The 13979-nt window shown below is 42.1% G+C and overlaps 1 protein-coding gene across 2 annotated transcripts in view; it reads left to right on the top strand.

The window, feature by feature from the left end:
- The window catches only part of KCTD9 (potassium channel tetramerization domain containing 9), a 71023-nt gene extending 57330 nt beyond the window's left edge, over positions 1-13693 (top strand). For both annotated transcript variants that reach the window (XM_030201829.1, XM_030201827.1), the window contains 3 exons: positions 4450-4555; positions 10738-10871; positions 11321-13693. In XM_030201829.1, the coding sequence (XP_030057689.1) occupies positions 4450-4555; positions 10738-10871; positions 11321-11437 (357 nt within the window). In that variant the 3' untranslated portion in view covers positions 11438-13693. The remainder of the gene's footprint in view (positions 1-4449; positions 4556-10737; positions 10872-11320) is intronic.
- The last annotated feature ends 286 nt before the right edge of the window (positions 13694-13979 follow it).

Genomic DNA, 13979 nt, shown 5'->3' with positions numbered 1-13979 from the left:
CATTGTTGATCCAATGGACCCTGAATAAATAGCTGTATCAATCAGAAACTCTCCAAAGTTATATCTTGGATTGAGAACAAGCTTTGTCTCAATCCTGCTAAGTCACAAGCAATGCCATTTACTGTCCATACTGACAAAATATTAGTTACACCTCTTCTGAATACTGTCCCTATTCCATTAGTGGACAGTAATAAGATCTTAGGCATCCTTATTGACGCCTCTCTTTCGTTTGCCCCTGAGGTATCCTTAGTAGCACAGTGCTGCTTTTATCTACTCAGAATGGTTCCATTTGTTTTCCTTTACCCTCCTGCACTAAATATTTTAGTACATTCTCTGATCATTTCCCGGCTTGACTGTTGTAATGCTGTTTATGTAAGAATCCAACCAAAAGAACTTAAACAATTACAGCTCATCCAAAATACAGCCTTTAAGCTAATTAATTACAGGTTACAAAAAATTCAATCATGTCACTTCCCCCCCCCCCCCCTTGAAGGGGCATTCGCTGGTTACCGCTCTTAATCGCATCACTTTCAAACTTCTTACTTGGGTTTTTATACAAAATTTGTTCCACTAATGAACCCTCTTTTTTTTTTTTTTTTGTCATTTTGATTCTACTGCCCTTCTAGAACTCTGTGGTCTTCACAGCAAGGCCTCCTTGTTATCCCCTCTTTTCATGAGATCTCCGCTGCTGCTATTCGGCATTCTGTTTTCTCAGTTCAGTTCCCTCACCTTTGGGGCAATTACCACTTGCTCTTAAACTTCCCCCCTCTGTTCCATTTCAAAGCTGACCTCAAGACTTTCCTTTTTGTAGATGCCTATGGTTGACGGCCCTATACAGATTGTATACTGGAATGCACCCATATCCTTTTTTGCTTCCACTTTTCTTTGACATTGTAGTTCCTTCCCTGCTCCTCATGTATCAAGTCCTGTTGGTTTCACTTTCCTCACTCCTTTTCCTTTTTAGATTGTAAGCACTTGTTTGATGGGCAGGATAGTACATTTTCTTAATAAACTTGAAACCCCCTGGAAGTAGTAGTATTTATTGATGACTTCCTCTATAGCACTGAGAATCTTAGAGTTGTCAAAAATGTAATGCTAAGTCCCTGCAGAATTTGTTTCTCTGTAGTTGAATTGAATAGTAGTGACTCTTTCCAAATGCTGACCTTACCTCCTTATGCAGAATAAATCATACAGACCTATTTCTTAATTTTGACTTCAAAATATTTGTAAACATTTTGTAGCTTAGTCTGGAAAAACATATTTGTTTCTTTGGTGAAGAATAATCAAATGAGATGTATTATCTTTGGTGAGGAATGATCAAATGAGATTTATTAAGGGTAGATTGAATGTTTCATGTTTACTAATCTGATACCTTTAGCAACAGAGAATCCAAGAGCTGGTCTTGGCATGCAGTGCCAGCAGGGTCATGCATTTGGGTTACAAAAAACCAAAGGAGCAGTACAGTACAGAGGTGAAGTACTTCTGTGCATTAAAGAATGAGATTTGGGTGTGATCTCTATCTGATCTTAAGGTGACCAAACAAGAGGAGACTGCAAAAGTCAGAAAAGTGAGGTGGTGATGTTTGTGTAAGTCTCTAGTGAGACCCCATTTAGAATACTATGTACAATTCTGCAGACTGCACCTTCAAAAAAAAATAGACGGGGTGGAGTCTGTCCAGAAGGCAGCTACCAAAATAATCGGTGGTCTTCATCAAACAATGTACTGGGGACAGACTTAAAGATCTCAATGTATATATGTTTTGGAAGAAAGGTGGGAGAGAGGAGATATTATTATATAGTTAAATACTTCTCTGGCATAAACACACAAGAGGCAAGTCTTTCAATTGAAAGGAAGCTCTGAAATGAGGGGGCATAGGATGAAGGTGAAAGATACTCCTGAATATATCCCCTAACAGACAGGGGCTATGGTGGAGATGGAACTGTTTCTAAATTCAAGAAGGCATGGGTCAAACATATTGGATCTCTAAGGGAGAGGAAGGGATAGTAGACAAGGCAGTTTGAACAGGAGATGGCATGACGCATCAAAGCTGAAGCTTGTCCACCCAAGGAGGTATTCATTCTTTCCAATGCAGCTGCTGCCATCTTGGTACACCCACAATAATGACAAGCTCCGCCTATTGGCTTCAGCCCAGATGATGGGCTAAGCATGCTCGTGCCATCTCCTATACATCAAACCTCCTTGATAGTAGATGGCACATTTGTCTATTCACTCAGCCCTTCCATACCATCATTTTCTCTGTTTCTATCCATTCAGCTGAATGGATGGGAAACAAAGCTTTCCCATGGGGTGGTTCAGCATTGTTTTGACTGTTGCTTGAGTCAGACTTTTGTTCCAAAATGTGACAAAAACATCTAAACATTTTAACATGTATACTACATGTTTCTTGTGCGTTAGTCCTAAACATGCCCAAAGGACTGTAATGGTTCAACTTCAGTATTACTGAGCATGAAGAGACCATCTAAATCAACTCGGCATTTAGACGCTGAAGTTGCTCTTGGATGTGTCTCTCTCCAAAAAAGGCTTCCTCTGTGGAGAAACTGCCTAGTTCCATTTAAACCAGTTGATTATTTCATGGAGAATGCTTCAACCTCTAATTTGCCATGGCCTTGAGTCCAGTCACCCGAAGGAGAAAGCAAGGCATCCAGGCTTACACCACAGCCACTTCTTGAATGCATGCAGATGGACTTGTACCAACTCCAGCCAAAGAGCTGGTCAGGTACAAGCACACCAATGTAGAAACAATAGTGCAGTGCCAGTACCATTTTTATGGAGTCACTGGACACCAGAAAGGACTTAAGCACTTGCACATTACACGGTGTGCAGATGGTAACACCCTACTCCTGATACACTGACATTGATTATAGTCGTGGATGACTTATGATGTGTACTGTTGACTTGCAACTCATGACCTAATACTTTTTGCCAATAAAACAGAAGACCTAAGTTAATTGAGACAGTTCTGGGTGATCTCACTGATGTTAAGTGGGACCTAGTATTTTCTCCCAAAGGCCTTTTATGTATATAAATTTTTTTCTTAGTGGGGGGCGTGTGGATTTCTTTTGCTTGGCCTCCTAGAAATGGGGGAAAAAAGCTGGTTTTGTGGCCTGCCCAAACGGGGGTCACAAGTAGTCATACCGAGCTGAGGATGTGAGCCTTGGAGCTTAATTCACTAGTAACTAGGACACACCTAAAGTAAAAGCTAGAGTATCACCTTCTATTGCTCTTATGTTAAAAAATGGAAGATAGCATTCTGTGGTGTTTATCCTGAGATGAAGAGGCAATATGTGGCCATATTACAGAGCTCACTTCCATACAACTGTGTAATTCCTTTTCTGTGCCTACCCAGGGCTCTAGATTGCATGTTGGCTAGGTAAGTATAGAATCCTGCTGGTTACCTGGAAAAAGCAATGCTCCAAGTGTGCTGGAGTGGATGGCTGATGTTCAGCATGTTGTTGGAATGGAGTTACTGATAACTAGAATAAGGGGAACATAATCAGTATTGACCTCTTAGGGCTTTGTTGGTCAAATACAGCTCTAAAGCCTAGTTAATAGCACACATTTTGAGAAACTTAGATGTGGGGGAGGGGGCTTGTGAGTGTTTACTATGTTGCTGCACTAAGTGGAAATACAGCTATGGATTGGGTATTGGAAAAACTATAGAATTTTGTTTAATTGTTGGGGAGGGGGGGGGGGGAGGAAGATTGCCAAGTTCTATATTATTCCTTGGTGGTTTTTTCTCTTAAGCATTTAGCGCTCACGTTTTTCCAAGATGAGTTACATGAAGATAGAGGAGGGATCACAATCTAAAGGAGCAATTTTATAAAGTGCTGCCTCCTTTTGGGAGTCCCAATGCAACATAGGGAGCGCCAGTTTTATAATGGATTTGGGGTGTCTCGATTCCATTTTAGTATACCCACATTATTGTGCCCAAAAGAAGGGTGTACCTGTTTATGCCAAGTTAATGGCAGGAGTAAGTGGGTGTGCCTAAATGCAACACTCAACATGCATATCTGATGGTATTGTATAAGATCCACGTGTTGAATGTTGGACACACTGATGCCCCTCCCATGTGTGCACCTGTCTTGCAGGTGCATATTAAAGCATTCACTCGCTAGCTTACAGAATAACACAAAGTGCACATTTCTGTTGTGTGCCTGAATCACCTTTTAAGTTTGTACTCGAGACAGTGGGAGGTTATGTGACTTGTCTGAGGTCACAAGGAGCCTCAGTAGGATTTGAACTGGGCTCTTCTGGTTCTCAGCCTGCTGCTTTAACCATTAGGCTACTTCTCCACTCCATCCAGTGTACATGAGTGTTTTTTTTGCACCTTCCCTGATGCATTGGCCATAGCATAAGCAGCAGTTAATAAGCTTTTTCCCCTTAGTGTCAGTGTGTTATAAATCTTGCTCTTGGTTTTTAATTTGGCAGGGTGCAAATCTCCAAGGTGTGAAAATGCTTTGTTCCAATGCAGAAGGGGCTTCCTTGAAAGGATGTAACTTTGAGGATCCTTCAGGCCTTAAAGCTAACCTAGAAGGTAAAGTTGAATGATTTACAAATTTTGATTTGTGAGATCTGATGCTTAGCGGCACTTCCCATCTCATGTGGCTGTCATTCGGTACTGTGCCAGCAGGAAGGCTGATGAATCCCTCCTGCCAATGATAGGAATCTTCAAGACTGGTAAGAAACCATTCCAGAGTACTGGGGAGTCACTTCTGATTTGGGGAATCTCTGACAGTATGACAGTATAGTGATTTTCAAAAGTCATTCCCTGGAGTAAATGACTCTGCAGGGTAAAAGGCCTATTTAAAATTGTCCATGTGAGGGCTAGTTTTATAACAGGGCACCCACGTGAAAACTTCAGACAGCACCTATTTTATTCCTATGTGCCTTTATAAAATAGGTACATAAGTAACCCCTAATAGTGCAGAAATCCTCTAATACAGATTTTTAAGGAAGTGTAAACGTGTGTGTGTACTTTAAATGTGTACACATTTTATAAAATGCATACTTGTACCCCTAGAATAGCTTTGTGCAGATTGCATAAAATCAGATGCTAGCTTGCATACATATCTACACAATATTTTATAGGAGACTTCTTCATTTAAACATGCGGAAAATTAATCGATGAGTAATGGTTAGATCCACGAGATGAGAACCAGACACACACACACTCAAATTCTAGTGATGCTGTTTGTGGCCTTGTGGGCATGTCACTTAACCTTTTGTTGTCTCAGATGCAAACTTAGATTGTGAGCTCTACAAGAAAGGGAAATACCTACTCACATTGAAGTACTACTGAAAAGACATGAGCTAAATCCTAATAATGGTAACGGTACCCCCTCTATGTAAAAGTGAAAACGTGTGTCCCATGACACATGTGCTGTTACCCACATTCAGCAGAAGTGTTACTTGGGCATGGGAAGGTACCAGCAGAGAAAGGTGTATACTTTGACTTGTAGAAACTGATACAAAGTGTGCAAGTAGAAAGGAGCCATGGACTTCGTAGCAATATGGGCAGTGTGAAAATTGCTGTCTTGGAGGGTAATTTTTTAATTGACTTGAACATGTAGAACAGTGTCTTACATACTCAAGTAGATACTTATTACTTTGGCATATGCATGCCTAAAGGTGGGTACCAGTAAAGCAGTGGCCACTTCTTTGAGATAGATGCATAGGCATTCTCAAGGGGTGGAGAATGGATGGGATCGGCACTTAATACACATATAAACATTAGTGCAATACACATATAAACATTGGTGCATGATTGCAGATCAAGACCATTTAGTTTGTCCAGTCTGGCTGTCCATACTAATTGTCATGTTCCTTGTCTTCACTGCCTCCACTGGGAGGTTATTCCATACATCCACCACACCACACTTTCTATAAGGATATATTTTCTTAGGGGATAGATGTGGAAATCTTCACACCTTCATCCAATGAGCCCTTGTTCCAGAGCTTCCTTTAATTCTGAAAGAGGGCTGATTCATTTGCATTTATATCTTTAAAGTGATCTAAATGTCTCTCTCATATATTTCCCACCTTTCTTCCAAACTTTGTCCCCATCTGCTTTTTGGTGGAGACCACTGACCATTTTAATGGCCACCCTCTGGACAGACTCTAGTTTATATTCCTTTTTGAAGACATGATCTACTGCAAACAAAGTTTCATTAGAGATTTTTATAAAGAGGCACTATTACTACTTTTTCTCCTGCTGGTCATTCCTCTCCCAATGTTCTTAGGCATTTTTCTGGCTTGCTGGCTATATTAACATCATCAGATCTTTTTAGTTTAGAGAAGAACTTCACCACCTACACTATACTGCTGCCTTGGGGATTTGCCAAAAGCAGTTTCCTACATTTTTTAAACACTAAATTTTAGGTTCCAAACCACCCTGTTATAGATTTTGGTATCCTTTGGAAAGAGGACTTTTTTTGTTGTTGTTGTTTTCTTGAAAATTGTTCTGCAATATTGCTTACAAAAATGTTGAACCAGATCAGGGAGAAATCCCTGACGCACACCAGTGGTAATGTGCCTCTCCTTCAGAATGAACTACTTACCACTACCCTTTGCCTCCCACTCAGCCAGTTTCTAAGTGGCTGCATTGGAACCAGTTTGTAAGGTTGCTGAATTCAAGTCTCTTGCATTGTACTGTGTCAAAGCCTTGATGAAATCTAAGTAGATCACATCTAACATTTTTCCCCTGATCCACCTGTCTAGTCACCCAGTCAAGGAAATTGATCAGATTTGTTCTGACAAGATTTACCTTTTATAAAACCATGCTGCCACTGGAGTCTTCTGTTTTTAGCCATGTTTTTCTTAATGTACTCAGCCCTCAAGGTCAGGCAAACCACTCTTTAGTTCCCAGCCTCCTCTTCCTTTCACTTTTGTATAGAGGAACGAAATCAGCTTGTTTCCAGAAGCATTTAGAAAGTCACACAGTGGAGAGAGGATTTCCCTAAGTACACTTGGATATATCCCATTTGGCCCCATTTCTTATTTTCATATTTTATTTAAAGCTTTTTCTATACTGCATGCCTCTCTAAACGCAGAACACTTTACAGTAAAAATACTAAATACAGTAAAATCTCAATATACTTTTGAAGTTGCATGATGCACTGAGACATGCAGCCCGTTAAAACCTCAAATTAGAGACACACACCTCATCTGTGCACATTTAAGATCTTATGGACAGATACTCCTAGCATTTAAAATGACTCTATATTTCTACCACTATAGAATGTGGTGGAAGTGGTTACAGAATGAAAGGGAAGGGTGGATGTTCTTTTGACTTGGCTTGGGGTGGACCTATACTTCGGAACAGGAGGAGGAAGGATGTGGGAGGACCCCTCGGATCATGGACTTTGTGTGGGAAGATTTTTTTCTTATAGTGGCTGACTCCAGACCTATTCTAAGGGGATATGAGCTCGGTGTGGCTTTCTTGGGGGCAGAGTGGTGGAGGCTGGGTGTCCTCCCCCAATTGTTTCCATGATCTTTAGCAGTTTGCAACTTGTGGTGAAAGGGGAATATGACCTCTAGCTTCTGCCGGATAGTGACCTGGAACATGGGGGGGGGGGGGGGGGGGGGGGTTGACGTCACCTGTCAAGAGGCGATATATAGCATGTAGAGACTAGTAACAGATGCAGAGCATCAGAAACTGAGTCTCCAGTGGGCGGGGGAGGTATACTTTGCTTCTTCAGGCAGGGGTGGGGTGTAGCAGTCTTGATCTACAAAGCTTTAGCCTGTAGTGCCACTGTGGTCTTCAAAAACACTAAATGGAGCATTTGGTGTTGAACCTTTGGGTGCAAAGCAGAGCATTCTGTCTACTGATGGATTATGGCCCCACACCCTTTGATCCTTCTTTTTATCTATCTTTAAACTGTTACCCTATGCCTCGAATCCCATAGTGGTCATTGGCAACGTGAATCTGCTTATGGATCCTACTCTTGATGGTATGTCATCCTCCCATATAGGAGCTAGAGGGCCCCCTGGGGCAGGGGGTTCTTTCCTCATTTGGGACTGCATTGGAGGTGGTAGATGCATGACTTTTGTTACGCTCAAAGGAGCATGACTTCTTCTCGTGAGCACACAGCATTCCTACAGTTCGATTATATCTTGGTGAGTAGAACTTTGTTTGTCTCCATTAAAGGAGTGACTGTGGGTCCCGAGGTTCTTGGGCCATGCTATGGTGTGGGTAGACCTGGAAGCTCAGAGACATTATTGGGTCACCTCTGGATGGCAGTTTTCCACCTGTTTAGCCAAGGACTGGGTTTTTATATCTTACTTGCAGGAAAGGTGGGAATTGTTTCAGGCTACTGATGCCCAGCATGTAGATGGACCCCTTAACCCCCTTGCTTTTTTGGGAAATGGCTAAGGTTGTTCTGCGGGGAGATATAATTGCCTACACGAGTAGACATAAGAAGAAACTAGCAGCACAGATAGAACAACTAGAAAAACGAGGGCTCAGAGGGATTATTTTAGGACCCTGTCACCGGCTTATAGAGACCCTGATTTCTGTGCAAGTTGCGCATAATACCTTAATACATGAACACACTACTTGCAGCTTAATCTATCAAAAGTACCATTTGTTCAAATATGGGAATAAGGCGGGCAAAAACACCTGGCACAGATTATTAAAACTTTGGATGGGTTCTAGAGCCATTCTGTCCCTGCGAGATGGCTCAGGGTCTGTTAGAGGCATCCGATCTGATCACTGTGATTTTTCTTGATCATTTTCAAGCTTTGTACATGGAGAAGCATTCAGGCCCAGGTCAGATCACTTCAAAATTTTTGGACCAAGTGGGTTTGTCCTGGCTACTGGAAGAGGCAGTGGAGGCCTTAAATGCGCCAGTTCAGGCTATGGAGCTACAAGGGAGCCATTAAGTCACTGAAGGTCTGTTCTGCACCTAGGGACAATGGGTATTTGGAGAATTTTATAAAATCATCCAGCATCAGGTAATGGGCCCCCTATTGGCACATTTTCAGGCGGTGGTGGAAGCAGGGGCATTCCCCTTGTATGCCAACACACCCCTATCACTACTTCCCAAGCCAGGTAAACCCCGGGACATAGCAAACTCCTATCGGCCAGTTTCATTGTTGAATGTTGACTGGAAGGTTCTGACAAATTTTTTGGCAAGGTTTGGCTGTTCGTCTGCCCATCTTTGCTGGGTAGTGTACAGAAGGCTTTGTGCGACATTCAGTCTATGCATATAATGTTTGCAAAATTTTAATGTCCCTGTATCATTGTCATGTGCAGCATACACCGGTATTACCATGCTCTGGGCAGGAATGGGGGACTGTTCTTGGCTACGGTGAAGGCCTTGTACACTAATCCAGTGGCCCAAGTTTTGGTGAATTGGGGGATGATCATCATTCCCCATCCGATGGGGTACATGTCGGGGGTGCCCCCTATTTCCACTGCTCTTTGTATTATGTTTAGAACCTCTGCTTTGTTATCTAAACACTAATCCACAGATTCTTGGGGTTCAAATGATTAGATACAGAGATCAAAGCCCTGGCTTTCACTAACAATTTGTTTGTTCTTTTGACATACCCCCCCCCCCCCCCCCCCCCCCCCCATCAGCATTGCCTTGGCAGTTAAAATTGATCCAGGAGTTTGGACAGTGTTCAGGTTTTACACTAAACTTGCAAAAATCTAAGGCACTCCTGGTCTTGCCTGAGGTGAGGTCTTCTTGGGTAGAAATGATGATTAGTAGTAGTAGGCCCTTTTCCGCTAATGTGGGAAGAGGGGGTGCTCGGGTACATAGATATAAATCTTCTGGCAACCTGACATTTTTATACTCCCAGAATTTTCAACACTTTTTGGATGTCACAGCTCAGAGGCTGCAGCTATGGGCAGAGTACCTTTTATCATTGTGGGGCAGGATTCATTTATTTAATATTGTATTGGTGTGAAAGTGGCTATTTTTCAGTTACTGCCTCTTTATCTGTGTGCCTGGGAGGAAAGGTTGCTCCTTCAAGTTTTGCAGCACTACTTGTGGCAAGGGAAGAGCACTTGGTTGCCTTTGGAGTTACTGCAAAAGCCAAGAGCACACCGGGGGGGAGGGGGGGGCAAAATGATGAATTTTCCAGTATGAGAAATAAGAATACTAGTAAAGGCCCGTTTCTGACACAAATGAAACAGGCGCTAGCAAGGTTTTCCTCGGCTTTACAGTGATTTAAGGAACATTATGTAATTTCATTTTTGACCTTTTTGTGATGCATTCTTGTTTGTTAATAAAAATGAACTTGACATACTTTTATTTTCAGTTTAGCTAGGTAGAATTCATTACCAGAGGAGTTTATCTTTACATGATTTCTTTCATTATCAACTAAAAGCATGTTAATTAAACAAGCATTTACAGCTGCTGATTAGTAAGAACGGTGGTTAAGAGGGTAAGGGGTTGACAAATTATTGTGTGTGTGGTGTTGGAGAAATTGTGCTCATGATTTGAGGGTGGGAGGAATGAGTATGAATTGCTTCAGGCTTTATTCTAGAAGAAATTGATACGTTCACTGTATGAAATATTTATTTCAGTTTATATAATATTTAATCGATGGCTGAATTTATTCCTTTTGCAGGAGACTTGTGCTTGCTGCAGCAGGGTTGCTTTGGAAGTTTAGTGTAATTTAATAACCAGGAGAGGGGGCTTGTACATAGAAATCAGTTAAAGGGAGGAAAAAACCCTTTTAAACGTGCTGTATTCTGTATATGTTTAGGTGCTAACTTGAAAGGTGTGGATATGGAGGGGAGCCAAATGACGGGAATTAACCTGCGAGTTGCCACTTTAAAAAACGCCAAACTGAAAAACTGTAACCTCCGAGGAGCAACCCTAGCAGGAACTGACTTAGAAGTGAGTGGATTTTATTTTCTGCATGTACACTGTTCTAAGAAATACTATTAAAACAAAGATGTTGGCACTGAAAGTGGATATCTTAATTTTTTATAGAAAAACAGTTTCATTTAACTTTACTTTGACTAGAGTTTTCAGGTAACCCTGCCCTTTCCCATTTGCTGAGATGCCCATCTTCTCCCTCCCCCCCCCCCCCCCCCCCCCCCCCAGCTTTCCCCTGTTTAATGCTGTAGGGATGATCTTTGTTTAATAAAATCATACCACCAAATAATTAAAGAAATCTGGAAAAGCAAGAAACCTGAAGATGCAATTTTGAAACAGTCAGAGCTTAATATCTTTGTAATTTTTCTTTCTCTTTGAAGAAAATCCCTACCTGCCTTTAACAATATCTTGTATTAATATTGTAAAACTCTGTACTTATGCACATTTTACATGTTATTTTATTTTAGAATTGTGATCTATCTGGTTGTGACCTACAGGAAGCCAATTTGAGAGGCTCCAACGTGAAGGGTGCCATCTTTGAAGAGATGTTGACACCTTTGCACATGTCCCAAAGTGTAAGATGAGGATTTATAGTAGACGTCATCGGTTAATGGTCTCTTTATTTGAGACTTCTGCATCCTTCCCAAATCCAAGAACATCAGAACAAAGGAAAAGGGAATCAGCCCTTTTTATGAATGGTACTGAAGAAGACTGCTTGCCTTAGGGTGACAATGTATGCCATTGAGAAATATAAGGTGGCAGTTCACAGTAAACCTCTTTGCATGTGTGTTCTGTCTCTAAACTGCAGCATGACTTTTCAGCATTAGCTTGCCTGCTTCACACAGTGGGTAGTGGGACTGGCCTGAGCTGTTGTGGCAGTGTCTGCAGCAATGGGTCAGAGAAGTGTAATGGGCTTACCACACCCTCATAATAAAGGAATGGGGGACTTTTTGATCACATCATGCAGATTTGTGTTACATTCCAAAGTGAACCAAACTTGTACTACAAAATAGAACCTGCTGGAGAAAGAGATGGCAGTGTAAATTTAGGTTGCTCTGCAAGTGCTTGGAAGTGCACATTGGAAGTTCAAATGCAGCCATTCTGGGTTGGTGGGGATGAGTAACCTGGCAGCAGATTCCTGGTCACTTTTGTTTTGTGAGACATTCTAAGTATTTGGAGCGTGTTTTGACTTACCTACCTGTGGTGCTGATGGTCTGTGGCATTCTGTCTTGATCTGTTAATTCTGTTCCTTGCTGTTAATATCCTTATTCATGGTAGCACTCTGTTCCCCAAAGCAGCCTTACAAAGGATGTCAGTGGCCCTAGCTTCAAGAGTGCTGGTAATATTGCTGCCTTAATTCTCACTTCATAAAGCATTTTCACCCAGTTTCTTATTAGAAGCATTTTTAACCAAGAATGTTGGTTCTTTTAAGTGTCATTTTTGACTCCTTGGCACTTTAATGTATTTTACAATTTACTGGTTTAAACAAATTTTATTACATACCTCAACCCACCCTCCAAACCAGTCCCACCCCACTGAAGTGACACTGTCGCACACTGGCATCACCAAATGTCGAGCACAGTGTGGTGTCAATATGTCCTATTTATATTCCTCTCAAAACCAAAACTCTTTTGTTATCAAACGTTATTTTCTTTAACTAGATATTCCTGTATATCCCCTATTACAATTCCCTTCTTTTGAAATTTGTAGTTTCCCCAACTCGTACGCTCTATCCTTAGATCAGTGTTCTTCATTGCAAGGCCTGGGGGCCAGTGGTGGCCCCCATTGACCCCAGGTGTGACTCCCTAACTCTCAATACTTCTGTCTCCCCACCTTGTCCAGAGGCTTGCTAGCACTTGTCCAGAACCACAGATCTGTTTTTCCTTCAGGACTGTGCAGTTCCCAATGAGTTTGTTATGCAGAATACAACCTCCCACGCTGGTCTTGCAAGACTGTGGAACAGTGAAGAAGTTTGGACACCATGCAGATCAAGCTCATAGAGAGCCACATGATGTCCCCGGGCAGTGCCTGCAGCAAGAGCGGTGGGGGGGGGGGGGGAGCTCAGGGGCATTAACAAACCTAAGGAAGACCCAGCTTGGAAGGATTGGGGACAGATTGATAATAGCTGGCTAGGAGGAGAGACTAGTCCGATTTCGGATAGGGTTGGGAAGAATTTTTTTATTTTTATTATTTTTTTTATGAGACATGTAGGTTGAGAGAGATTTAAAAAAACAAAGCTGATGGCGTATGTGTCTGGAGAATCAAACTTCATTTTATTTACATATATTGTTCTGGGAGTGTGCCAGAGCCACCAGAATGGCTACAAAAGAAAGGGACCCTCCTCCTCCACACACCCCCACCTTTATCACTTAGGGCTGTGAGCACCATCCTCTTTATCCAGCACCTGGCTCTCACGTTGAAGTCTTGTTTCCAGTGTGTGATCCCTGCTTCAGAAATAGTGACAATCACAAGCTGAGACCAGTATCATTTTCAGAGGCATTTCTTTTGGTTTCATATGTTCAAGGCAGATTTTAGGAATAGGCCTGAATATATTTCAAGAAGGAGCAGCTTGGTGAGGGTGATGGGTATATTTGAGAAATAGATTTGTTTTTCCCCAAAAGATTTTGTGATGGGAAAAGAACTCTGTACTTGTTCTCTCAGCTACAGTAAGGCAGCTGTGATATAAATTGATTTGTCCCATACCAGAGAACTAAAAGGTAAATTTGACATAACACATGAACCTTGAATGTGTTTTGTAACCAAACTACAATAAAGCATTTTGCTAAATTTATTTACAAAGTAGGACAAATCGGGGGTGTAGCCAGACAGCAGATTTTGGGTGGGCCTAGGCAAGAAGTGGGTGGGCACCAAGTGTTCTTCCCCCCCACCCCCAACCACCACCCAAAAAATATCTCAGCTGGCAGGAAAATGCTTCTTTCCACCCTGGCAGTCTGCAGCAGGCATGAGCTGAAAACTGAGCATGTGCAGGTGCCGGTATCTTGGAGAGTAGTGTTTCGTTACCATCAGGGGGAAGTCTTCAGCTGGCCAAATTTAGGATCCCCACCAGCTACTGTTAAACGGGCCTGAGCCCTAAGTGGGTGGGCCCTGGCCCACCCAGGCCCACCT

This window comes from Microcaecilia unicolor, chromosome 4 (genome assembly GCF_901765095.1).
Source record: "Microcaecilia unicolor chromosome 4, aMicUni1.1, whole genome shotgun sequence".
Taxonomy (NCBI): Eukaryota; Metazoa; Chordata; class Amphibia; order Gymnophiona; family Siphonopidae; genus Microcaecilia; species Microcaecilia unicolor.
Note: the sequence above shows the minus strand (reverse complement) of the source record. Positions and strands in the feature narration are given on the sequence as shown.